General features: G+C 55.4%; 1 protein-coding gene across 5 annotated transcripts in view; it reads left to right on the forward strand.

Moving 5' to 3' along the window:
* The window catches only part of ZMIZ1 (zinc finger MIZ-type containing 1), a 229,344-nt gene that overhangs the window by 120,998 nt on the left and 82,399 nt on the right, over positions 1 to 25,947 (forward strand). For all 5 annotated transcript variants that reach the window (XM_032491579.1, XM_032491576.1, XM_032491574.1 and 2 more), the window contains 3 exons: positions 2,619 to 2,727; positions 8,856 to 8,969; positions 16,106 to 16,211. In XM_032491579.1, coding sequence (XP_032347470.1) covers positions 2,668 to 2,727; positions 8,856 to 8,969; positions 16,106 to 16,211 — 280 coding nt within the window. In that variant the 5' untranslated portion in view covers positions 2,619 to 2,667. The remainder of the gene's footprint in view (positions 1 to 2,618; positions 2,728 to 8,855; positions 8,970 to 16,105; positions 16,212 to 25,947) is intronic.

Genomic DNA, 25,947 nt, shown 5'->3' on the forward strand with positions numbered 1-25,947 from the left:
CTCATCTGTAAAGTGGGGATATAGTAACAGTGTCTATATCCAGTGCCTGGACCAGCACCTAATTTATAAGAGGAGAGCAACAAATAGTCACCTAGTAGGTGACATGGAATGGGTACAGGCTTGGACCAAGAGTTCCTTGAGCCCAAGAAAATGATTTCATTATAATCTCTCCACACCCCATAGATCTAGCAGGGTATAAAATATTGACGGTACTTCCTGAGTGAGTTGGAAGCATGTGTGGATGGGCAGTTGGAGAATAAAAATGTTTGGATGGATGCATGGATGAGTAGATGGAAGGACAGATGGATGAACAGGCATCTAGACAGATAAATGATGGAGAAGTTGGATGTCTGGGTGTTTAAATGTGAAAAGTGAGGTGAATGGAGGTTTGCTGGTGGGGTGAGTGTGGAAGAAATCAATGTGGGGGCACTACCCCCATTTTAACCTCTTTGCTGCAGAGCACCAAGATCAGGTGAACCCAAAAAGGATTTATCCAAGTACAAATGCCCGAATGACCTGGAAGCTCCACTTCTAGGAGTGTGTCCTCTAGATTAATTCGCACTTGATGATGTGACCAGTATAAAAGGTGATCCTCCAGCACTGTTTGTAGTAATAAAAATCTGGGGACGGCTCAGGCCTCATCACTCGGGCTGGAATGTGAGCCCCTGAGCAGAAGGGCCTTGTCTAGGGCCTCAGGTGTTAGAACAGCACCTGGCGGGGGCGGACGTTCAGATGGGCAGTTGGACAAATGATTCATCAGTACCTGGGATACTGTGCTGCCATTAGAAAATGAAAAGACTCTTTATGTCTTGATGTGGAATAAATTTTGAAATGTTATTAAGAGGGGGAAAAAAGCAAGGTCCTGATAGTGTATATAGAATACTATTGTTTTATGTTTTAAGGGGTGACAGAGGATAGTACACATAGATATTTGCTTCTCTGAGTCCCTCAGGAGGCGGATGATAGTGGTTCTCTCCAGAAGTGCCCCTGGGGGCAGGGGACAAGGCCAGCACTTCACCGGACACCCGTGATTTTTGAACCATGCAAATGAGTTGCCTTTTCAAGTACAAATGGAACAATGAGACGTGCTTTAAAGGAGCCGTGCGGTGAGGAGCTCCTTGGAAGAGGACCAGAGCTTTCTTCCCAAGGCTGGGGCCAGGCATGCTGTTGGTTCCCTCAACCAGGGTGCTCGTGCTGGGGGCAGAGAGTCAGGATGTGGTTGCAGGACAGGCAGACAAACACAGTCCAAGCTCCTTCTGGCCCTGGGAACTTGGCAGATCTTGGACCTCAGTTTCCTCATCTGTAAAATGGAGATGGTTCCAGTCCTACAGAGTAGATGTACGGAGTCAAGGAGAGAATGCAAGGGCCCAGCCTACAGAAAGTGCTTGGCAGATGGGACCTTTGGTGACATGACCAGAGACGAGGGGCCTGAGTGTTGCAGGGTAGCAGAGAAGGCCAGGGGCCATAGGTCTCTGATCAGCGCCCTGTGTCTGACCCATGTGTCTGCAGCCTGAAATGCCCACTGGGTTCTGGGAGGGGAAGCTCAGCCAGCAACGGGCAGACTCCTGCTTTGGCTCAAGGACCTGGACTCCTGAGCAGTTGGTGAAACAGAGCTGAACCTCTCCCTTCTCTCTCTGCCTCTCTGCCTCTCCCCCTCTGTCTCTAGCTCCATCTCTGCCTTTGCCTTCATAGCCTCCCCGGAGAGGCCTGGGGACCCCAGGGACTTTGGGGAGCCCAGAGGGCTTCTTCTGCGTAGCCTCCGCCTACCCCCCAGAAGGAAGTCACACTCACGCTCACATTCCCCGGGCCCAGCGCCATTCAGGTAGAGTGAGCCTGGTGAGTGTGACATCCATGTACCCCGACCACTCGGCCATGAACTAGCATTCAGAGCCCCAGTTCCTGGTTTGGGCGCTGGCACTGGCTCCCTGTGCCACCCCAGGTAGCCCCCTACCTCTCTCGGAGCCTCAGTCTCCTTATCTGGAAAAGGGGTGGTGGTGCTAATTGCTGCCCTCCTTCTTTCCCAGGAGAGCAAAGGTTAAAAATAGACTTGTGCTTTGTAAAGTGTGCAGAATTCTAAGGCATGGGGGACTCAGGAAGGGCACGTGGCACCCACGACCGGATTGTTGCCCTTACACTGCACACGCAGCGAAGGTCGTCACATGGTACGCTCCCCATGTACATGTGCACGCGCGTGCGCGCACACACACACACACACACACAGCCACATGGAGTGAGCTAAGCCCTGAACTGGGAATCAGGCTGGGGCTGCCGTCCACACCACCACCACCCAACACGTGTGTGTGTAGAAATGCGTGTAAGCAAGCGTGCAGTTCCATGGCCCATGGGGGACATGCCTGCCCACTGCTCACATAAGCCACCCACCCAGGAGCACCTCCTGCCCTCAGCCCAGGTGGGGTTCTCCCAGGGCTGAGTGTAGGGAAGGGTTGGGCGGCCATGGTCACAGTTCCTCCTCCAGAGCGAGGCTGTCGGGGCAGAGGGCCCTGGAACCTGCTGGGAGCCACTGGGCCCAGCATGCCTGCGTGGGGGCAGGAAGGTGGCTACAAGGTTGGCGGGCCTGGCACAACCCTAATGACACCCGCTCTTCTGTGTCTTCACAGGCTGGACAACGTTCATGGCTCTCGGGTAGAACCCAGCGAAACGGCCAGAATGAATTCTATGGACAGGCACATCCAACAGACCAATGACCGACTGCAGTGCATCAAGCAGGTGAGTGTGTGGCCTAGGCTCACTCCTCCTCCTCTGCCAGCCTGGCACAGCTGGCGAGGGCAGGGCAGTGACGTGCTAGACTACACTGTGTAGCTGAGCACCCAGGTTGCTGGGTGGAGGTGACGGTAGGTGACAGCTGACTGCCTGAGGCTCCCGACCACCCTCCTCGTGAGAATGTGGCTGGTGTGGACCGGCCTAACACTGGCATCACACACTGGGGTTCAGATGTCAGCTCTGCCCTGTCCCTTTCGATCTCCTCCCAGCTGTGTGACTTTGGGCCAGTGTCATGCCCTTTCTGGGCTCTGCTGTGCATTTTGGGCTATTTTGAGGATGCAGTGAAGTACCTAATCTTCCCAGACCCGAGCTCCCCTCCCCTCTGCTTCTGTGGTTCTCTGTAAAGAAACAGAAAAGGAAAGGTCCTGGGAAACTCGATCATCTTACAGAAAAGGAAACCAAGGCACGAATGGGGAAGGGAGTCACCTGAAGTCACATAACCCAGCCCCACTGTTGGCCAGGAGGGCCTCATTCCAGAGGATGCAAGGTCCCCCTCCTGCCTATGCTCACACCAAGCTTAAGAGGCAGTTTGCCTGCCAGGACCCTGTCTGGATTGTTCAGAGGTGGAGAACGTTCTCAGTGGACTCAGAGGTCCCACTTTTAAGACGCCTGGGTGAGCCTGGGCAAGAGCGGGTGCCCCCCAGTGGTGACTAGGAGTGGTGCGCCTGCCCTCTGAACTCAGCCTCCCTGCAGCCCAGGGTGGCAGTGTCCCTGCATAGACTCTGGAGTGTTATGTTATACCAGGAGGAAGCAGATATGCTGGAAGGGGCATGAGCTTTGACGTCAAACAGGCTTGGGCCCAAATCCTAACTCCTCTGTGTACCCATGGTGTGATTTCTGGCTTGTCCCTCTGTTTGTCTGAGCCCCGGTTCCTCCAGTCAAATGGGGCCAATGAGGCTGACCTCATAGGATGCTGTGAGGATATTATCGGTGAAGCACGTAGCCCAGTCTGGCGCATAGCAGGCAGGTGACCAGCTAATACGTCTCAGCGACAGGGAAGGGAATGCTGCTTAGGCGGGCTTAGCAGGCAGCTCAGGTAGCCCCCATAGGCCTCCGGCCTCAGGACCCCAGCCAAGCGGGGGAGGGGGGGCTTACAGCGCCACGCCGACCCAGCCTGCCTTCCCTGAACACCAGGGCCCAGTGGAGCTGAGGCTGGTCCATGGGAATGAGAGATGTGTGTCCTTTCATTAGCATCAAGCAAAGCAATCTCGGAAGCCTGTGCTGGGTCTGAGGAGAGGAAATTGAAGAAGACTTGTTACAGATTGAACTCAGCCGAACAGCTCTCCCAAATGCCAATTATGCCTCTGTTCACAGTCATAGAATAGAAACCAGACGATGGGCTCCTCCTCCCCAGCCCTTCCCTCCTCCCCAGCCCTTCCCTCCTCCTCCTTCTCCTCCAGGCTCTGCGGAGCTCTCTCCCAGCTCTGCCTTTGACCCAGTTTCTCCTGCCCATGAGGGATCAGCTGTCAGTGGCTCCACCCCTAAAAATACAGTCAAGCCCCTGGGCCTGAGCCCTTTATGTGCGGGCCACACAGCTCTTCCTAAAACCTGCTCACAACTTGACTTTTCTCCCTATGTCTGATTCTGCATCACCAGAAATTGGGATGCCCTTTACTCCCTGGACCTCCCAGGGGTCTAGCATAGGCAGAGCCCCACCCAGAGGCAGCCCTCTCGAAGCAAGGTACCCGGGTCTCAGATTTACCAGTCAGCGAGCCTGAGTCCCTGGTCCACCACTCACTGGCCTCCTGACCTTGATTAAGTTGCCACTTCATCTCCAGTCGTCTGTAGAATGGGCATCTTGATGCGCACCCAGCCAGTGGGTCCCTGAGCGGCTCAAAATCCAGGGATTGCCTCCGCTGCTTTCCCCCAGCCTGCCCCCTACACACATGTGCACCCACACACACACACAGCTCTGCTTTTGAGCCAGACAGCGGCGCAAGTGTGAGGGTGAGCTGGATGTCCAGATGCCCCCTGGGCCATCCAGAGCTCCCTGCGTCATCCATGCCCTCTCCCGCACCTCCGGTCACACACAGTTCAGCACTGATGTCTGTCTGCTCCACAGCCTCCCCAGAGGGCAGCTGCTACTGGCTGAAGGCTGTTGATTCTCAGATGCCCAGTATCCTAATCAGAAGAGAAAAGTCTGCATGCTCTGAGGAGGATGCACGTGCTGGCGGTGCCTCCCTCTGGCTGGTAGGGTTACAGTTCCCATCAGGGGCCTCACAACCTCGAACTCTTGGCCCTGCCTCACTTCGACTGCGCACCTTTCCCTCCCCACCCACCCTGGTTCTACCTGCTGCTGGCACTCGCCAGCCCCTGTTCACCCTGCTGTCCATCTTCCCTCCAGGCCCCTGGCTTAGCTGCCCTTGTGCTTTCTTAGCCTTGGGTACTGGAAGAATCAGTGCCTTCTTTATAATGTGCTCCACTCAGAGGTCACAGGCACATCTGGGCTCCACATGCAAATCCATGCAAATGAGCTAATTCCTGCACAGCAGCCCTCCCAAACCCCAGGTGCCCTTTTGAGTATCTGCACCTCCCATTTCTGAGCCCCGACTTTCCTGGACACCCAGCTCCCTCACCCATCCTGCTCTTTCTACCTTAAGCTATAGGCCCTGTGGGGTATATGCATCAGGTCTCCCACCAGGCTGAGTTCCTTGGGTGGGCCGTATTCATCTGTAAGTTAGCAGAGCCCAGGCCAGGGTAGGGCCCAAATATGTTGGAGAAGAACAGGGGAGGAGTGGCCTGATAGGTGAATAGCTAAGGGAATGAATGTGTGGGTGGATGGATGGACATATGGATGGGCAGTTAGGTGGGTGGATATAGATGATGGATAGATAAATAATGAGTGAATGGATAAGTGGGTGGTTGGATAGATTCTGGATGGATAGGAAGTTAGATGAATGGATGGATGAGTGATGGATAAAGTAGTGAATGGATGAATGGGTAGGTGGGCAAATGGATAGACGCATGGATGAATTGATTCATTTTTGGATGGATGGGTGAGTAGACGAATGGATGGACCATTTGATTCACAGATGGATTGATAAGAAGATGCATTCATCATCACTTGGTCTGAGTAGCCAATCCCTAGAGTGGGCACTGGTGTCCCCTACTCCTACCCCAGCAGGCTCAGTGGCCAGTGGATAGAGCCCAGATCTTTTGAGGAATTGAAGAGATGGGCAGGCTTCCTGGTGGGGGATGAATTATTAGTAGCATCCAGTAACAACCACAGCCAGGTAGGCCTCTGCCTATGATTCAAATCTGGACATCCCCAGCTCCCATCTCCAGACCATCAAAGGCTGGCCAAGCTCACAACCACCCAGCCCTGGCCCCTCCATGCGGCATTGGGGACCTGTTCTGAAGCTGCCAGATGGCTGGCCTGCTCTGTAGACAGACCATCCTTTGGACAGCTAACTGCTCACCAAACATCTCTGCGTGGACCTGGCCTTGTGCCTGTCTTTGGGGTTCTGGAGGTGAATGGGGCACTAATTCTACTCTCAAGGAGCTCATAGGAGAAACAAGAAACCACACAGAGACCCTAGCATACTGACCAAGAGCAGTCTTCACCTGGCACCTGCTCTGCGGTGGGGATGTCATTGCGTATGTTGTTTCTAAACTTTGCAGCAACCCTGCAAACTGTCCCCATCCCATTTTGCAGATAAGAGATATCTGAAGCTCAGGAACACACCCAGGGCTACATGACTCAGTGGCTGAGATGGGGTTTGGTCCAGGTCTGTCCTGTTCATCACGTTGCATCTCTTAGTCTCTGTACACACCAGTCACCTTGTAGTCTAAATGGACGGCTGAAGTACAGAGAAGGGAGGAGGTCTGGCCAAGGCCATGGAGCCGCCGAGCAACAGCTACTCAACGGGATGCCGGACATCCTTCTACCGATGAGTTGCGCCCACGAGTGACCACCCATAGCCCAAGCTGAAGGCCACGAGAGCTGGCTGGGGCAAGGGTGGAGAAGCTCCCAGGTGGACTGGCCAGATAAGGGAGGCTGGGTGCCTGGGGGCCAGAACAAAACTGGGCCCCTGAGACTGGCCTCAGAGGCCACTTGGAAGCCCAGAGCCCTAGGAGGTGGTGCCAGGGTTGGGTGCTGTGGGCAGGCAACTCTGAGAGCGCCATGCGGTGGTCACTGACCCTGTTAATTGGGTGTGACATCATGTAAATAAACGGAATAACTCGGTTAGCAGAGGGAGGCTGCTGGGCAGGGAATTAACTGATTTGCATGGCTTTCCACACAGAGACCAGATGCTGCCTGTGGCCTTGGAGAGGGCGTGTTTTAGAGGGCACAGGAGGCAGAGGTGAGGGCCCACTGCTGCCCTCTCAAGGGGGACGCTTCTACGCGTGGAAGTTCTCCTGTCTTCCACAGATCACGTGTGGGGAGCTCTGTCTTTAAAGAAAGAGCTGCATGTGCAGCCAGGGCTGGGAGCTGGTCAGTGCAGCTGTGCTTCCAGTGGAGCCTTTGGGGGGCAGAGTCAAGTCCAAGGGCAGCCCCACTGGGGAGCACCCCACGCGCCAGGCGCTTTGCCAGACATCGTGTGAGCCTCGTCTTGTTTACTCCTCACAACAGCCCCACCGCGGCGGCCTGTGCTGCTGCACACTTGCCCTTTTCTTTCCTTCGTCTCTCCCTCTCCCTTTTCTCCCCCAGAGGGAGGATAGAACAGTTTGTTTCTTTTTCCTCCATCCATTTTTAAATCTTGCCTCACACAAACCACGTTGTGATAGCAGTCATAACGCCCTGAACAAAACAAAAATTCCTGCCACCAAGCTGTGATCTGTCATCCCCATTTTCCAGATGGGGCGGCTGGGGCTCGGAGAAGTGAGGGGCTGCCCTAGGTCAGGCACTAGTTGTGGGTGAAGGTGGTGTGACTCCAGAGTCTGGGCCCCACAGGGAGTCCCCCAGCACATCTGCTCACTTCCCAATTCTGGGTCCTGGCAGCTCCTAAGGCCCCTCTCTGCTTTGGCTCCAAGGCAGACTCAGTGCTGCATGTTGGGGGAGAGTGGCTGCCCTGGGGACAGCCCAGTCTCTCCCAGCACCAAGGACATAAGGATGTCAGAAGGCACCACCATCCCCTTTGCAGCTGGCTTATACTCCAACCCCTGTGGATAACTTCTAGGTGTCCTGATGGAAGACCCACAGGCAGTCACACCCAGGCCTGGAGTCCCAGCTTAACCCCAACCTGTTCCGTGACCTTGGACTCAGTGCCTAACTCTGGCATTGCCTGGGAAGGCATGGAAAAGTGTTAAAGAAGGAAGGGGTAACATGGAAGCCACCCCTCCCCCACCCCCACCAGCCCCTTGGCCTGGCTCTGAAGCAGAATCTAGAGGACTTGCTACCAGACTTCAGTCTCTGTCAAGTCGGATCCCATGACTGGGCGGGGCCTGAGCTCGGGCCAGGACCACTCTCAACCATGCCAGCATCCCCCCTCCTGCCCCCGCCCCCAAGCCCAGCCAGACTAGGCCCAGGAAATCTGAGTTTGGAGAACAGGAGAGGCTAAACCACATACACCCGACCACGCTGTGACAATTACCTGGGCATAGTGTGCTTGAGTGCATCTTCCCTGCTGGGTGTGGCCTGGAGGCCTCTTTCTGACCCCCTTCACGCTGGTGGTGTGCAGAGCTGGGCTGTGGTGGTGATGGTTAGTGAGAGGATGAGGGAAGGGGCCTCATCAAGAAGGAACCTCCAGGGCCCGTCTGTCCTGTCAGGGAGAGCCAGCCCCAAGTATGGGAGCCCGGTGCCTCCCTCCTGAACCCCGCAGGCTTCTGCCCCCGCTGCCAGCATCCAGAAAACATTTTAATATCTAACATCACTTCCCTTTTCTAGAACTTGGTTTTTCTATCTTTGCAATGGGGCCATTAATCCCCATCCTGCCAGGGACAGGGATGGAGGTGGGGATACAAAGCAAAGGTGGATGAGAGGGAGTTTGAGAAAACTCGTTAATCCTGGCCTGCCCCTTTCTGTGTCTCCTCCCAGGGAGGCCCGGGGTCTCCACCGCCCCAGACTCCCACACTCTAACCTGTGCCGGCCTCACTCCTGGAGCCTCACGCTGCCTCCTTTCCCTCTCCCACAGCACTTACAGAACCCTGCCAACTTCCACAATGCCGCCACAGAGCTGCTGGACTGGTGTGGAGACCCACGAGCCTTCCAGCGGCCCTTTGAGCAGAGCCTGATGGGCTGTTTGACGGTGAGTGTGCACCCCCCCCCCACCTGTGCTTGCACCCAGGGAAGACGGCTGGGGGCCAGCATGCCTATCCAGGTGCAGATAACAGAGGATGAGAGCGAAGAAGGCTGGTGCTGGAAAGGAGGGCCCTTCTGTGTGTACCCCTGACACATGTACACCCACAGGGAACCTGGTCTGATGGGGAGACAGAGTCCTCAGCATTACTTGGGTTCTCCACACTTGAGAAAGACACAGGTCCTACTTTAAGAAGTTCCAAGTCTGATGTGGGTAAATGTTTCATTATAAGTAAAGCAGAGAGACTCGTGAAGGGTTTTCATCCACCTTTTATCCAGTCATTCATTCATTCACTTAGGTAAACATCTATTGAGCTCTTTTTATAGTCATCCATCCATCTAGCTATTCATATAAGCATTTTTTGAGTTCCTATTACATCCACCCATCTATCCAAATAAACACTGATTGATCCCTCATTTATCATATGCAATCCCCTCTGCTAAGTCCTGGGAAACTGAAGATGAATAAGATCTTGCAAAGCCTGATTCCCTTTCTAGTCAGGGAGACAGATGTAGACAGGGACCGCTGAGAAAATCGTGTACAGGTTGGAGACAGCACAGAGAAGGGAAGCATTATCTGCCTGGCTTGGGGGGCAGGTGCAGAAGACTGAGAAAAGGGAGCCCCTGACACACTTGCAGGAGTTTGATATCCCTGCACCAGCGCTGAGGGCAGTGAGAGTGTCCTAGGCACATGGAACGGGACACGCCAAGGCCGAGATGTACAACAGAACCCCAGGAACTGAAACGAACTCAGCTTGGTAAGGGTCTAGGATGCAAACTGGGCAGGGGCCAGGCCCAGAGCTGGTGGTACGATTTGCCAGGCTTAGGAGCTTACCAGCTGATAGCCACGTGGAAGGAGCTTGAAGCTTGTGAGTGTCCCCAGCCACATGAGCTGTATCCGTAAGTGTGAAGGCATCAGCAGTCAGGGAGGGTAGCTGCTCAGAAGGTCCTGAGTCAGCTTTAAAAGGAATGTGGGTAAATTGCTGAGGAGCCCGGCTACCCCAAGGCTTGGGAAGGAGGGGGCCGAGATGGATGCCTGGCCAGATGCGAACGGTGGGTAAAATCCAAGGGCACCATGTGAAAACTTCCAGACAGGTGAGAGGCAAAAGGCCCACATGGCCTGCACTGGAGCAAAAGAAGTAGTGATGTTAACGTGGCCCATCACTGCAAAGCACCTCTCCCGGGGCTGATACTGAGCGTGGCCTGCTGGATATGCCCTCTCACTGAATCCACTACAAGGCTGGTCCTGCCTTCTTGCCCATTTTATAGAGGTGGAAACTGAGATGTTGGGACTGACTGACTTCCCAAGGTCACACAGCCAATTAGAAGCGGACCTGGGATTCGAGCCGAGACCCATCTGCCTCTAGAGGGGATGCTCCTGGCCATTAGGGATGCCAAGCAGGGATGCGGCCAGGACCCTCCTGGGGCTCCTCCATTTGTCTGAAGCCAACACCATCTGGCTCCCTCAGGGCCACTGGACCAAATCAAGCAGCTGCCTGCACTGCCCAGGCCTCCTCATCCTCCAGCCCCCTGGGCTCCCCCTCCCTCACCCAGCTCCCTTAATCCTCTTTGTGGGGATCCTGGTTCAGGCTAAGCTCCTCGGGCAAGGACAGATGTTACTCCCATCCCAGCTGCTGGCAGCCTTACGTGAAGGAGGAGGTGGGGCTGCCCCCCTTCCCCAGCATCCCACCCCAAGCCTGACCCTGCCTAGGAGGTGGGGACCTGAGGCTGAATCTGACAATGGCTTTGGCCAGGCTAGATGGGCAGGTGGGCATGAGATGACCAGTAACTGGCCCTGCCCCTGGCCCTGCCCCTGGCCCTGTCATTCATCTATTCATTCAACAAACATTCATCAAGTTTCTGCTGTGGGCTGGGCCCTGCGCTGGGCTCCGAGGGGAGTCCAGTGAGCACAGTGGGCTTCTCTCAAGCAGCTTACCTTCCAGTGGGGGAGGCTGACACTAAACACAGCACCCCGTGAGAGCGGGCAAGGTGGTGGTCAGGAAAAGTCTTCCAAGGAGGTCACCTCCAGCTGAGACCTGAATAGCAAAAAGGAATCAGCTAGGGGAAGATGAAAGAAAAGGGTATTCCAGGCAGAGGGAATTTGCAAAGGCCCTGCGGTTTGATGTATTCAAGGAACAGACAGAGGTCTCAGGTGGCTGGAGCACATGAGAGGGAGAGCGGTACAAGATGAGGTCGAAGAGGGAAGCAGAAACCAACTAACACAGAGCCTGCAAGCTGAGAAGTTTGGGTGTTATATGACAGGCAGTGGGGAGCGCATGGAGGGTCTTAAGCAGGTGAGTGATGGGATATGATTTCTGTGAAGACTCAAGCTCTGAAGCAGAGCATCCTTGGAGGGTAGGATGGAAGGATTGTGGAGGTCTTCCTGGAGGAGGGAGCCCAGAGAGGACTCTGTAGAAATCTGACTGGCGGGGGTCGAGGCTGTGGCTTTCCAGAAACTGCACATGGAGGCTCAGTGCCAGCTCTGCACCCTAGCTTAATAGGCATACACTTGGGTGACTGGCCAGCTCTGTCCCCCACCCCCACCCCCAGCCTGCTCCTTAGCCAGAAAGGGGCCCCTCGCCCACCCACCACAGCTGCTGAGACCCGAGTCTGACTGTCGCTTACAGTACAGCAGAACCAGCAGCAAGCAGTAGGTGGCGGGGTGGGGCGGTGTTGGAGGTTCATAGAAGACACCCTTGGTGCCCATGGCATTTTCCGGGCACTGTCTCCTTGCATCTTATGAAGACCCTGCAAGGGGGGCAGGGAAGGCCTCGGGCTCTGTGCCAGTCCTCCCATCACCCTGTGCATCCTCAGCCCCAGCCGTGCCCCAGGGGGAGGGGTGGGGTGGGACAGGTGAAAGAGCCCAAGGGGCCTAGGCAGGACGAGGCTGCCGAGCACACACACACACTCACACACACACACTCACTTGCACACCCCCTCCCCATCCAGAGAGCAGCCTGAGCCCTGCAGGTTGCCATCATCCCCTGGGGGACTTCTGCAAACAAATTCCTCTGGATCTGGCTTACTTGGAAGGTATAAATTAAAACCCACTTAGCCTCAGGCAGTAAATGGACATATTTTTGCCATTTGAGGGCTAGGCCCTGGGGTGAAGAGCCTTGGACGGAGGGCAGTCCCTGCCTTACCCTCCCCTTCATGCCCTCTGACCCCAGGATGCAGAAATGCAGGAGCCCCGTGGCCCCTCCGGAGGAGCATCTGCCAGGCACCACTTCCACTTCAGGACCAGGTTCTTCCTTAGCCCCTCCCTCAGCAGCAGGGCTGAATCCCTTCTCTGGGTGACCCCTCAAAATCAGGCCTCTCTGGACTTGCTCCTTCTTCTCCCCAGTGAGGTGGAACATGCTTGATCTGCTCGAGTAACAGAAAGACGGCTCAGGTGGCCAGAGCACAGGAGAGGGGAGGCGGGTATAAGAGGAGGTTGGAAAGGGAAACAGAAACCAGTCAGCGCAGCAGTAATGCCCACCCCATCTCTCCTGTGAGGACTTGCCCACAGCCTCTGAGCTTTCACTGCTGAAGCTGTGGGGGTATGTTCACAAACAGCACTCATTGAGCTGTGTGCCTGGTCCTGGCTGACATCCTTGCAAGTAGGAGCTTTGTACCCATTTCACAGATGAGGAAACTGAGGCCCAGAGAGGTTAAATCACCTGGGTGAAATAGAACAGCTAGTAAGTGGCAGAGCCAGAGCCCCATCTCATGCCTGACTCCAAAGCAGCAGGAGCAGCAGCCGCCACAAATACCTGTCCACCCCAGCACTGAGAATGGTAGCAAACTGGGAAAGGGAGGGCTCTGCCCGGAGGGGCTTGGGGAATAGCCATGAGACAGAACTGGGACACACAGAACTGGCAGAGGCCATCACACACCTTGGAAATGAGGGACGTTCTTGCACCTTTACAGAAGAGGAACCTGAAGCTCAGAGAGATTAAGTAACTTGCCTTAGGTTGCACAGTATAGATTGGAGTAGGATTGGAGCACAGACCCGGCATACATCCAGTTCCCCTGACTGCCTCATAGGATGTCAGAGTCCAGCCACTAGCCGGAAGCAGGAACCCCTTCTTTAGCATCTCCCAGACAGCCTGTCCTGCTTCACGGCCAGGAGGCTGACTGCTTTTCAAAGCAACACACTCCCTTTATGGGACTAATATAAGTGCCACATGACCTTGAACACGCCCCCTCTCTCGCCTCTGAGCTTCAGTTTCCCTCTCTGTGGCCTGAGGGGCTGGACTCCCCGACCTGTAGATTCCCCCGGACCCTGGGATCTAAGTCTCAAACAGCCAGGCCCTACAGGTCAGCCTCAGGAGCACCTCGTGGGCTGGGCTGAGCTGGCTGGGCCTGAGCAGCCAGCAGAGGGCAGCAGTGCCGCAGCCACACGCCACAAGCCTTTGTTGGGGAGGGGTCTTCACTGAGGGGTCTTCACACACATTGGGCTGGGAGCAGGCCTCCTGAAACACGACAGGAGGCTGCTCAGCTAATCCCACCCTCCCCACCACTGTCAGTCAGACCCACCTCACAGAGCTTTTCTGGGGGTCCTCAGGCTTGACCAGGGGAAGCAATACAGTGCACGAGGCACTCTAGAGTAGCAGGGTCCAGCTTAGCCTGCTCTGCCACACCTGCGCTGGGTGACCTTCAGCCAGGCCCTGCCCTCTCTGTGTCTTGGTAAAAGGAGACTGTTGGAGCCAATGACCCTTCTGAACACTGGGCTCAGGGGACTCGGTGACAAAGAGATACTCCCAAGCTTACAAGACAGCCCTTATAACCAATTCCAGGCCTCTCTTGCTCAATTTAGCTAGGTTGGGTTTTTTTTGCTGTTGTTTGTTTGTTTTTAAACCAGAGCAACAGGATTAGCCAGTATTTGCTAAACAGAAGGACCTCTGCCTTTCTGCCCTCAACCCAGAGCCTGAGGGTTCTCCATGCAGGTTGGGAATTATGGCCTTAACCCTCTGTGGGCTGGAAAAGAAGTCCTCTCCTGGAAAGAGCCAAGACTTTGCAGCTTGGCTGCCTGGGATCACATCCGAGCTCTCTCACCTGCAGTCTTCTCATCTGTACAGATAACAAACAGTACCACCTTGTCAAACTGTTGTGAGAATTTGGTGCCTCACTACTTATGAAGCATTTGCTTAGCCCTCATAGCTGGGAGCTAGCATAGTCATTACACTGCTGTGTCAACGTGTCCCACAAACAGCAGCCTCACTGATGCACCAGTCCAAACAAACTGCCTGTGCTCACTCGCATCCACCCCAGGGCTCACCTCCCAGTGACAGCCAGGAGCGGAAGTGACCCTTCCAGAACCCTCCTCCCCACTCTCCAGTGTCTGTGTCTGCAGAACTGAAATACACAACAGGCCATGAGGAATTGGGGGCCTTGGTTTTCCTGCTCGGACAGTGAGACTATCGGTGACAAGGCCCTTGCCCTGGGGAGTCTGTCTATGTGTGGCGGGAGCGGGATGCTGCCTAAGAACCACAGTCCAGAGGCAAATAGAGCCTGTGGGAAAGAGGCCTGAGGGGAAAGGGCCTTCTGTTTGCAGTGGAGAAGATGAGCAAACATTCTAACCTGAGAAATCCTTTCTCCTCCCTGCACAGAGAGTCCCAGGAGATGGGAGCGGGGAGGCAGGGCCCTTTTCCAAGAGGCTCTGGTGGTCCTGGGAAGGGGGGCGCCCCTGGCTCCTTCCTGACTCACCGGGGCCACTCTCTCTGGGCCTCAAGTGTCCGTATTTTTTTAAATGAGAGAGTTGGCCTCGGTTAGGGGTTTTCCCACACTTTGTAGCTCTAGAGCCCTGTAATGAACCCTTAAAATATAAGACAGATATTGGGGAACTATCCTAATGGCTGCAGGGGCTGGGCCAACCCCCAGGGCAGCCCAGGCTCTCTGAGGACCTCTGAGAGCCTCTGGAGCAGGTGGTGTCTGGGGACTGGACGACGGAGCGGAGCCTTCCCTTTCTCCCAAGACTGAGCGCCGCGTCTGGGAGCCCTCCTTTCCCCATCAGCCATGGCCGCCCCAGCTGCTTCCTGAAACGACTCCATTTTCCAAGGTCCTTCCTTCTTAATAAGGAAACCTAATTTGGCGGCTGTTAATGAGGAAGGCGGGCAGGAGGGAACAGATCTGGCAGTGGTGGGACACCTGGGAATGGGCGGGGACGGGGCGGCGCCGGGCGGGTGTGAGCCTGCGGAGCCATCTGTGGGGCCCCCAGAGCACCCTGTCCCTCACTGTCCCCCAGGGACTGACAGCCCTCCCCGCCCGTCACCTCTCCCCATTCCCGCCCATGCTTCTGAGGTTTACAAGGAGATAGGTGGGACCTCCTGTCCAAATGCATTGATGTTGGCAGACTTCCACTGGTGCTCTTAGGGGCACCTCCCGTGAGCCGAGCCGGTGCTTCGCTCTGGAGACAGCCCTGCAGTGTTGGATCTAAGTGGCTGCAGGGCGCCTGGGGGCCTAGGCGTGTCCATCTGGGGAATTCTTAGCAGTCCGTCAGGCGGCTCCCAGCTGGAGCTCTAGGGAAGCAGTGTGTCCTAAATCGGCGCTTCTGCCCAGGCCCTGATTCAGGAGGGGTTGATTCCTCTGAGTGGGGACCGTGCTTGGAGTAGTGAGGGTAGCGAGCTCCCCTGGATGGTGGGTGCTGGTGCTCAGTGAGGGGGCGGGGAGGTGATAGGAGTGAGAGACTTTCTGGGGGCTGGGGGCTTGGTAGGGAGTTTGAAGAGCTGCACCGGGGGAATAAAGACCCTGGCCTGAGGCCATGCAAAACTCGGTGGTACAGCACCCCCAGCCAACTTCTAGAATGTGGCCTAATTTGAGCCCTTGATAGCGACAGGGCCTGGGCTTTGAGATCAGGCCCACCTCCGGACTGGAAACCCCCAAAGGCAGGGGCCAGGATCCCAGGGCCTGGCATGGAAGAGGTGCTCACCAATGTTAGCAGAGTGATGGAAAGATACAGTTTGAGTCCCAGCTCTGCCTGATGTTGGGGACCTGCCTTAGCCTGCCCGCCTCACCTGTGAACCAGGCACATCCACCACTCTGGGATCAAAAGCCTGGCTGTGGACAGTTACTCACCCCTGCCCTTCCTCCCCATCTTGCTGGCAGGTGGTCAGTCGGGTGGCAGCTCAGCAAGGGTTCGACCTGGATCTCGGCTACAGACTGCTGGCTGTGTGCGCCGCGAACCGAGACAAGTTCACTCCGAAGTCTGCTGGTAGGTGACGGCTGGGGGCTCCACAGTGTCATTGGGAGGTGGGTGGGGCACGGGACTCGACCCCAGGACCATTGCCACCCCTGTCGGGTGGCACCTCTGTTTGTCCAGGTGTGGTGTGAGCCTGCAAGGAGCAGCAGCTCACCTGCTGGGCTCCAGGGCCCATGAGTGGGGTTTGTCCCTCATCTCAGGGTCAGCGAAGGGCCCAAGGCACACCACACCCCAACAGCAGGCTCAAGGGAGACATGCGTCCTCTCGTCTCAGCACCACGGTGACCCCTTGGTGTAAGTGCTGTGATCGTCCCCATTTTACAGCCCAGGAAACTGAGGCTCAGAGAAGCTGAAGAGTTTCCCCAGGTCACACAACTGAAAAGTGGCAGAGCTGGGATTTAAGCCCAGGCCTGTACTCCAGAGTCAGCATTCTTAACCTTGATGCTCCACTGTATTTATTCAAAAGCTTTTATTTAAAATAAAACATAAATTAAAATTAAAATGAACCAGTACATTCAGAGTGCTAAAACCTGCTCTGTGTAGTATTCTCCATCGCAACTCTGTCACTGCCTGGGACCCCCTGATCCCATAGAAAACAGAGGCCACAGAAGGTGCCAGGCAGCATTCTGTCTGCAAAGGCTTTAAACACACTAAAGATACAGCTTTACCTGTCCCTCCATCCTCATTACCTTGCTTAAATGGGGGGTGTCGTGTAAGCTTTAACTCCAACAGACTGGACAACCCAGGCCCTGTCACTTGCTAAGTGTGTGGTCTCTGAGCCTCAGTTTATCTCCTCGGGAAGACAGGAGTGACAAGGAGACCTCCCTTGCCGGGGTCAGTGCTAAGCACGGTGTCTAGATGTTGTTAACATGCTTTATCGAGTCACAACAATTCATTGAAAAAGAAAAAGCAGTCAGTTATTTCCTCTGTATAAATAAAGCAGACGTTTTCTCTGAATCCGTTCATCAGTTCTTTGGAGTATATACAGAAACAGCCTTAATGCAAATGCTGAAGGACATCGCACTATGGGTTTTCATCAGTCTGCGCAGCCCATGGTCTCTTGAATGTGGGGTTGCGCTCCACTCTATGTATGTTTACAGTGGTCCATGCACATGGATTGCGTGTCACTCATAAAAGGAGATGAAGGTCTCGTTAGCCAATAGCTGCTCTGAGCTCCCTGACGCGCCGGCCTTTGTTGGGGTAGCACTATTGTATTGAACTGCTTGCCAGAAAATGGTCTTGGAATCTCATAAGTGACGTCTATTCCTGATAGAATCTGCAGTTTTAATAACTTAAGTCAATACAATTTTGAGAAGGTAAAAATTGCTACTTATCCAAGAAGCATGTATGTCTACGTCTCTGTTGAGTGTCTGCTTTGTGCAGGCATCTGGCTGGAGCTGGGTAGCACTGAGGAGTGAAACAGACATGGTCTCACCTCGGGAAAACGGTCCAGAGCAGGGGTCGGCAAAGTTTTTCTGTGAAGAGCCAGATAGTAAATAATTTAGGCCTTGCAGGCAATACAAAAGCAACCATAGACAATATGTAAACAAATAAGGGTGGCTAGTTCCAATAAAATCTTATTTATGAAAGTAGGTGATAGAATCATTTCCTAACACCTGGTCTAAAGGGAGAGAAAATCATTAATCAAATAATCATAGCTGTTAGTGTGTGGGCGTGTGTGTGTGTCAGGGATGCTGTGAGACCACTCAGGAATGGGGACAGGCTTCCCCAAGACCCAAAGGTCAAGTAAAAGTCGAGCAAGTGAAGAAAAGGAAGAAGAGCTGCCCAGGTAAAAAGAATTGCCTGTGCAAAGGCCCTGAGGTAGAAGCAAGCTTGGCTTTTGGCAGAACTAAAAGAAGGGCAGTGGTTCTAGAGCCCAGAGGCAGAAGTCAGCAGCAGTTGGACATACAGGGCCTGTCTGGAGGGTTGTGGTCTTTGTCCTAAGAGTTAACAGGAACATGGCTAAATTCTGATTTTGAAAAGATCACTCCAGCTACTGAAGAACCGATTGCACAGAGGAGGCCAGTGTGGATGGAAGGAGCCAGCTGGCAAGTTGCTGGGATGTCAGGATGAGGATGATGGTGGCCAGACCAGGAAGTTTCCACTTCCTGTGGAGTGGAGTGGAGAGAAGTGGATGACTCCAAGGGATATGTAAGAGGTGAAACCGAGGCAGGGACAGTGTGGCCAGAGGGATGGGAGGAAAACAGGAGAATGAACTGTCCTAGAAACCCTGGCTGCTCCTGAGGTACCTGTGTAGCCCGTCCCTCGGGTCTCTCACACCCCTGCTGGTACGTGCTGGGTTTTCTCCCATATTTTGTACAATGTCCAGCTCTGCGAGGCACAGGATATTATCTGCGTTTATGGATGAAGACATTGAAGCTCAGAGAGGTCTTGTGACTTGCCTACTGTCACACATCTTGTCAGTGATAGAGCTGGGACTTGAAGTCATGGCCTCCTGACTCCAGGCCTCAGGCTCTGCCTCCTGCATCATAGCTGACTCTGGGGCTGGCTGGGGACCTAGACCTAGGAGGCTCCTGTCCTCCTGGACCAGGATCTGAGAAGCTACTCTATTTGGGAGAGCCCTTCACTTTGCTCAAGTCTCTCTAGCATGGCCCTCATCTCAGTATTTCCAGCATCACTTCTTCTCCTGAGACAAGGGATTTAGTCCTTCCCCATCTGTACCCAAGCTGTGCACAGCTCTTTACAGTTTATAAAGCCTTTTCCCATACATGTGTCTATCTAGTCACATGTTAGGCCCTAGGCCCCTAGAGTGAGTTCTCAGTAACCCGTTCTGCAGCTGAAAACACTGAGGCCCAGCAGTGCCTGTGGCTTAGCTGTCACTTGAATTCACGTGTCAGGAGCCAAACCCTGGTCAGCACCAACAGCCATGACCAATCACCTTCCACAGGCTGCCCGCCCCCCTCAAGAAGCACGGGCCTCAGGGTTCTCAGGGTTTTCAGGGTCCCAGCCATCCCCCTGCTTGGCCTGTCTTCTGGGAAGGCAGCGTGCCAGTCTGAGGGGGATTGCTTCAGCTACTGGGTTTCACTGGTGGGATTAAAAGGCCTATGGGAGGGGGCAGGCTGGACCATGAGAGGGGTGGAGGCCATGGAGGACAGAGCAGGGACCCTAAATTCCAGAGGAGGCTCCAGCACTGGCCCCGTCTTTGCCACGTTGCCCACCTCCCAGAGCTATGGCCTCCTCTGTAAAGAGGGCCTATATTCCTGACCCGCAGGCTGCCCACGAGGGTCAAACGAGACTCCCCAGCTGTGGAAGCGAGGGGCCGGCTAACACCCGGTGCACAGTGTGTACCAACTCAGTGTTAGTCTCCAGCCTTCCTTCTCTGCTTCTGTCTTGTCCCCATCATGGTTCCTGACCTCTCTGATGCCCTTCCTGCCCCAGCAAGGCTATTTCCCACCACTCTTTCTCTGAGGCTCTGTGGGTGAGTGCATGACCTCCTAACCCCACCTCTGCATGCAGCTGTGAGGGTCCCTTTGGCTTCAGGTGTGTGTGTGGTGGTGGGGGGTGGCCACACTGGCCACAGCTGGGCCCACCTGGGCCTCTCCAAGTCAGGCCTGTGCAGTTCTAGAACGTGCTCTGTCCTCAGAGCTCCTGCAGCCCGCCCTGCTGTCCCCCCACCCTCCTGTCCTCCCGTCTCCGTCTGGGCTCCGGTTCTGTCTCACTGACGTGTGCGATTTTCACCCTCCCCGTCCCTCCCTCCCCTTTCTGTCTGAGGGTCTCTGATGCCGTGTGCTGTCTCTGCCTGTCCTTCCCTTCCCTGCCGCCCCTCAGCCTTCCTCCCTGTGTCATGGTGTGCGTGTGTCTGGGGTGAGGAACAGGCCTGTGTACGTGTGTGCGCGTCTCCCACTCTGCCTCCCCCACCCCTCCTCCCGCTCCATCTCCCTGTCTGTCTCTCTTGTCAGGAGGCCAAGCTGGGGCCAGACGAGGGCCGGTGGGATGAGCTCATGCAGCGAGGAGCCGTGCTTTGTCAGGAGAGATGGCAGGGAGCCGGGCTGGGCTGTGCGCGCCAGCATTGGTGGGCTCTGGAGCAGGAGCTCAGGCCTGGGGGCAGTGCTGTGCGGTGTGTGTGTGTGAGAGAGAGAGAGAGAGACAGAGACGGAGCGTGAGCGCAGAGCAGACACTGCAGCAAACCGCCAAGTCAGGCGTCTCCACGTGGGCCCCTCAGATACCCAGCCCCCAGCTCTTTGTTCTGGCGCAGCCCTTAGCCTGTGCTCGCACACGGGAGCACGCGCACACGCGCACACACTGGCGTCCTCCTCGTCGGGAAGGTCCTTGGAGGCCACAGGCTTCCTCCTCTGCCTCGGTCCAGAAGGTCACCTGCCTTGTGCCTCCCCTCGTCCCCCTCCTCCAAGACCACGGCAGGTCCACCCTGCCCGCCCCCACCCCCAACACCTGACCGCAGCGTGCCAGTTCTTGGCAACTTGGCAGTCAGCGCCGAAATGTCAGCCTCCCTGGCACGGAGCGGGCCCACGCCTGCAGGCTACGTGGGCACCAAGCACCAGGCAGTCACCGTGCCCGAGGTCTCCAAGAGCCCTCTGTGTGCCTCACTACTGCCCACACCTGAATGACTCTGTCCCCTTAGCTGACCCCTGTGAGCAGCCTAGTGGTGTGTTAAAATAATAGAATGGGAAATGTCAGAGCCCAAGGGATGGGGAGCCCAGGCCCAGAGAGAGGGGACCTGCCTCAGGGCATAGCAGGACAGGGCAGAGCCCAGACAAGAGCCTGGGGTGCTTGCTGCCCGTGCTTTTGCCCCTCCTGCTTCCCTGAGTGATGACTCTGGGCTCACATCTAAGATGAGAGGCATGCAGCTGTTGGCAGAGTGGAAAATGTGGAGAGAGCAGCAGGTCTGGGAGGTGCCAGGGCGTCCCAGGGGCATCCTGGGAGAGGCAGCCAGCAGGCGTTTGGAGAAGGGACCAGAGAACTCAGGAGAGAAATCAGGGCTGGAAGAGGCAGCCTCTGAAACCTTCAAGGAAGAGGAAACCAGCCTGCTTAGGGGTGAGTGGAGAGTGATTGTCAATCACCCACCTGTGGGCTGGATGTGGCCTGCAGACAGCTGAGGTCTGACTGTTCGGTGGTTTTTAAAAATGCCTGTTAGTTGCCAGCATTTGCTTTTTTGGAGAGTGCACCGTCCAGTTAAATGCCTGACATCCTTTGAATGGGAACCTTGGGCCAACAACCCACTGTGGTGGTGGCTGATCCCTTCGATAAGTGCTGTGCTTCCCCCATTATCTTACACTCCAAGCATGTCCTGCATTTGGAAACCCGCTGGACCCTCTGGGCTTGTGTGCTTCTTACCCTGTTCTGTGCACACCCTCACGTCCCAACACAGCCGCCTGAGCCCCGGGCCCAGGTGTGGAAACCCAAGCAAAGCGGATCACCTGCTTTGTGTTGACAAACATCTGCCTGATCAGGTTTCTCCAATGTGCTGACAGCACCCCACCCCCACCCCCCCGCCCCTAGGAGCCCACAGCAGACCACGGGATGGGGCTGAGACATGCCCTAGGCCCCAGCCAGCCTGGAGGTGAAGAATCTGGAATGTGATGGGGCCCCTGCCCTGCCCCTCTGGGTCTGTGGCCTGTGTTCCACTCAGGAGGGGCTCGGGAGAAGCTCGGTCCTCCTTGGAAGCCCTCAGTCCCAGGGGGTTTCTGCAGCAACTTGTGTAGCAGTCCTGGGGCTCAGAGACAGACCCCACACACACAGGGGGCCTTATTGCAAGTGTCCCACCTCCATCGGAGGGTTGGGATGGGACCCAGGCCTCAGAGGCCAGCCAGGTCATTTCATCTCTTCCACTCAGGACTCCTTAAGCAGGAGAAGGCAGGTCATAAACCATTTTCCTCTGTCTCTGAAAACAGTCCTCCTTGCTTCCACTTGGCTGAATGGGGGGCTCTCAGATTCCCACAGTGGTGGGCACATTCCTGGCCTCGCTCGGAGGCCCAGCTCCCATCTCCACCTTCACGCCTCCCCCACGGCCTCTGTCCACCCCCCTCTGCCTCTGCCCACCCCAAAGCATGCAGCCGCCTTCCTGTCACCGTCACTGGGGAGGACAAATGGCCTCATTCAGGGACACCCTGCCAGATCTGTCTCTCTAAGACAAAGCTGTGCGCAGCTCTGCGTGAAAAACGACTCGCAGCCTCTCAGCGAGCAGGCGGGATTGGTGGGTGCAAATTGCAGGGGATTTGTTAACACTTGCTGGCTCCCCTAGAGACAGTGGGCAGGCAGGCCCTTGCCCTTGAAATGCCAGGCCGCCCAGCTGGGCGCCTCATCAAGGCCAGGGACAAACTTCCTCCTGGACACCAGCCCCCACCCCCACGTCTGAGCTCAGCAGAGCTGGGATGTGGGGGAGGGACTTGGCTTCCTTCCCCCTGCTTGGCCGCCTCTGCACTCCAGGTCAGGTCCTGCTCAGGAAAGGGCTCTGGATTTCATCACCAGGCCCCTGGGAACCGACTCGCAGTCAGCTCTGTTTAAAGGACCAAACCTGTTTATCACTCACCTTCCATCAGGTCACTGCTGTGGGAGAGGCCACTGGGGCTCTTATCAGCATACCCATTTTGTAGAGGAGAAAACTGAGGCTCTAACAGAAAAGAGACAGACCCAGGTCACATGGAAGCAGGTGTTGGACCTCCAGATGCTCAAATCTGGAGTAGAGGGAGCCGTCCCCCTTCTGAGTGACCCTGTGTGAGCAAATGGGATAGATTGTCCTGGGTCAGTGGCCCCTGGCTCCCTCCCCTCCCCCAGCTCCCTGAGGGCTGAGGCCTGGGATCCAGTGGCCTCACTCTGCTCCTGGAGAAAAAGAACAGTGGGGAGGAGCACACACGACGGGGGTTTGTGGACACAGCGTTCCCAAGCTAAGGGCTTGGGGGGAGGGGTAGCTGCGATGGTCCCTGGGGTGTCGGAGTGAACAGTGGGGAGAGGGGAGGTGCCACAGAAGAATGAGAGAGGGCAGATTTGGAAATAGCTTCCAAGCCCCGTAAGGGGGAACTGAGTATTTCAGTGGCCACTCTGCAGCCATTAAAAGTGAAGTCTCCCAGGAATGATTACTACGTGAAAATGCTTGTGACATAATATTCATTTTTTAGAAGGATAACAAAATGGTACATTCAGCATGACCTCAACCAGGTGCAAAAACAAAGCGTACATTTAGTTCGGCATGGAAAACAGAAAACAGAATGGAATATACCAGAATGTCAGCTTAGAAACAAGGGACCTGCCTGGGTGGGGATGGCGACTCTGTCTTCATTTCCCACGTTTTCTGCAGGGAGCACAGACGCTGTTTTTAAGCAGAAGCAGCGATGGGCGTTGTGGATTCCTTTGGAGTTTGGCTGGAGCTGGCAGGGGTTGGGAGGTGGGGGCAGGAGCGCCCTGGTCTCCAGGCTGGCTCAGCAGTTTCCCCAGTGCGGCCCTCCTTGGGTCCCCAAGGGCCCTGCGGGGCAGGCTGCTGCCCTCTGGGGAGGCTACTCTTCCCATCTCCCTCTCTTGTGCGGGATGAGCTCATTGCAGGCTCCCGGGCAGAGCCAGGGTGTGCAAGGACATGGCCGCCTGGGGCCCAGCTGGTGGAGAATGAGGGGGTGGGAGGATGAGGGCGTCGGCTCATGGCAGGGGGATCTGGGAGCCGGGACCCCAACAGGCAATGCAGAACCCTCTTAACATGGGGCTGCTTGTCTTACCTGGACCCTCACGGCTCCAGTCCAGAGCCCCAGGAGGGACTCCGTGCACCCAGGCCATGTGATTGGGATGGGGTCTGTGAGGCCAGACTGGAAGGAGAGGCTGCTGGGGATGCCTCAGTCAAATGATGTGTGTCTTGAGTTTGGGTTCCCCCAAATGCAGACCCTGCAACGAAAATTCCAGTGCAGGCAATTTATTTAGGAGGTGCCCAGAAAACACCAGGAGAGAAGCAGAGACATGAGATGGGGAAGGGAAGGGTGTGGAGGAAAGCATGTTGTTAAGCACTCTCTATACCTGCTGTGGGGAGGTCCTGGAGACAGAGTAGAATGTGCCCCTTGGTCAGCCTCAGAGGCCAGGACCACAAGGTGTTTACCCAGCATCCAGCATCTGCTATAGGTTGAGGGCTCCTTGGGGTCAGACGTGGATGCACCCTCCAGCACTCGCCTTGGCGAAGATGCCCGGCAGAGTCACGGGGCTCACAGCAAGCAGAGGGTGTGTGATGCGGGAGCTATGGTACCAGCAGCAAGGCGCCTGCCCAGTTTCCGTCACCTGCATCCCATCCTCATCACCTCTGCTGTATTCCAGTCCCACTCATATTCTGATTGTATTCCTCATATTGCTACTTACTTATTTTGACTTCAAGATGGAAATTTGAAAAGGAAACTTTTTATCTTCTACTTATCGCCACCATAACTGGCAGACCCGCCTTCCTCACCACGTCTGGACGCTGACTGCATCTGGGTGGAGCTCCAGGCGCCTGCTTCGCAGTAGAGACTAGGCTAACTCTGCCAGTTAAAATGGGAGCCTGGAATTTAGGAAACTGAGGCTCTCCTTCTTGAAATAGTAACATACCAAACAAGGGAAGAGAGCTGACCTGGTCTTGGTTTCCTCAGTGGTCCCGTGGCCACCTTAAGCCATCTTGGGCACCACATCCCCTAGTCCGCACTTAAGGGTGCTCCAGTCAGAGGACAGCCCTGGATGAGGCCACGGAGGCCTGAGTGCCACCCTCCACCTTCACCTCCCCCGTTCAGGCCAATCCCCTCACCCAGCATCCATTTCTTCCACAGTCCAGTGCATCTGCACCATTTCTCCATGTTCATGGCTACAGGGAGAATGATGAGGTCATGGGCTTGAGAATGCCTCCCAGAATAAAAAGTACTAAACAGGAATTTTCAGGGCAAGGAATGATAAGCATCTTTTGCCAGACCCACTCCGTGCCAAGCACGGGGGCTACAAACACATATAAATGCACCACACACAGTCCCTGCTCCCGGGGTTTGAAGTCAATGAATGCTCCCATTCTGTGCATGAGAAACGACAGTAATCCCACACAGACACAGGCCCTTTACATGGCCTTCCTTGTCCAGCCCGTTGAGATCCCCAAAGCGGGCTTATTCCCCTTGAAAGAGGAAAAGACTAAGGTTCTGAAAGGTGGGGAGATGGCCTCAGTGGTTGCGGAAGTGGGACCAGATCTCAGGCCATCCCTGCTTCTCTGCAGGTGTCCCCAAAGAAATGCATGCCTCTGGGTCCATGCAGGGCCACAGGGTTATCACCCTCCAGGCACCAAGCTTGTTGTCACCTTGCAGCCGCAGTGCTGCCTTCCACAACCCAGCCCAAAGGTGCATCTGGGACAGAGGTCCGGCCAAAACATTCCCCACCACCCCAGGGTGCCCTGAAGATGCCGTGGCCGCTAGAGAAGTTCATAAAGCCATAGGCAGCAATTAATTCTGCAGAGGAAAGAGCCAGGTAAGAGGATTAAGGAAGCCAGATCTTTGGTTTTAAGACGGAGCTTAGCTTTCTCACCCCCAGAGGAGGGATTTCAGGGGATTCAAGGGTGTGAGAGTGAAATGGAGCAGAGACTTGGCAGAAAGTGGGCAAGGTGGTTATGGAACTTTTAAAGCAAATGTTGCAAGCCACAGCCTTGTAAATACCCCCTGGGTTAGACAAGCAGACAGGAATTAACGATGGTCCAGGTATCATCAGCCTTGCCTATTTAGACTTACAGAGCCAGGGCAGGGCATCTAGATTAGGACAGAAAAATCTAATTTATCACCCCTTTGAATCGTGAT

The sequence above is a fragment of the Camelus ferus genome, chromosome 11 (genome assembly GCF_009834535.1).
Source record: "Camelus ferus isolate YT-003-E chromosome 11, BCGSAC_Cfer_1.0, whole genome shotgun sequence".
NCBI classification, from domain to species: Eukaryota; Metazoa; Chordata; class Mammalia; order Artiodactyla; family Camelidae; genus Camelus; species Camelus ferus.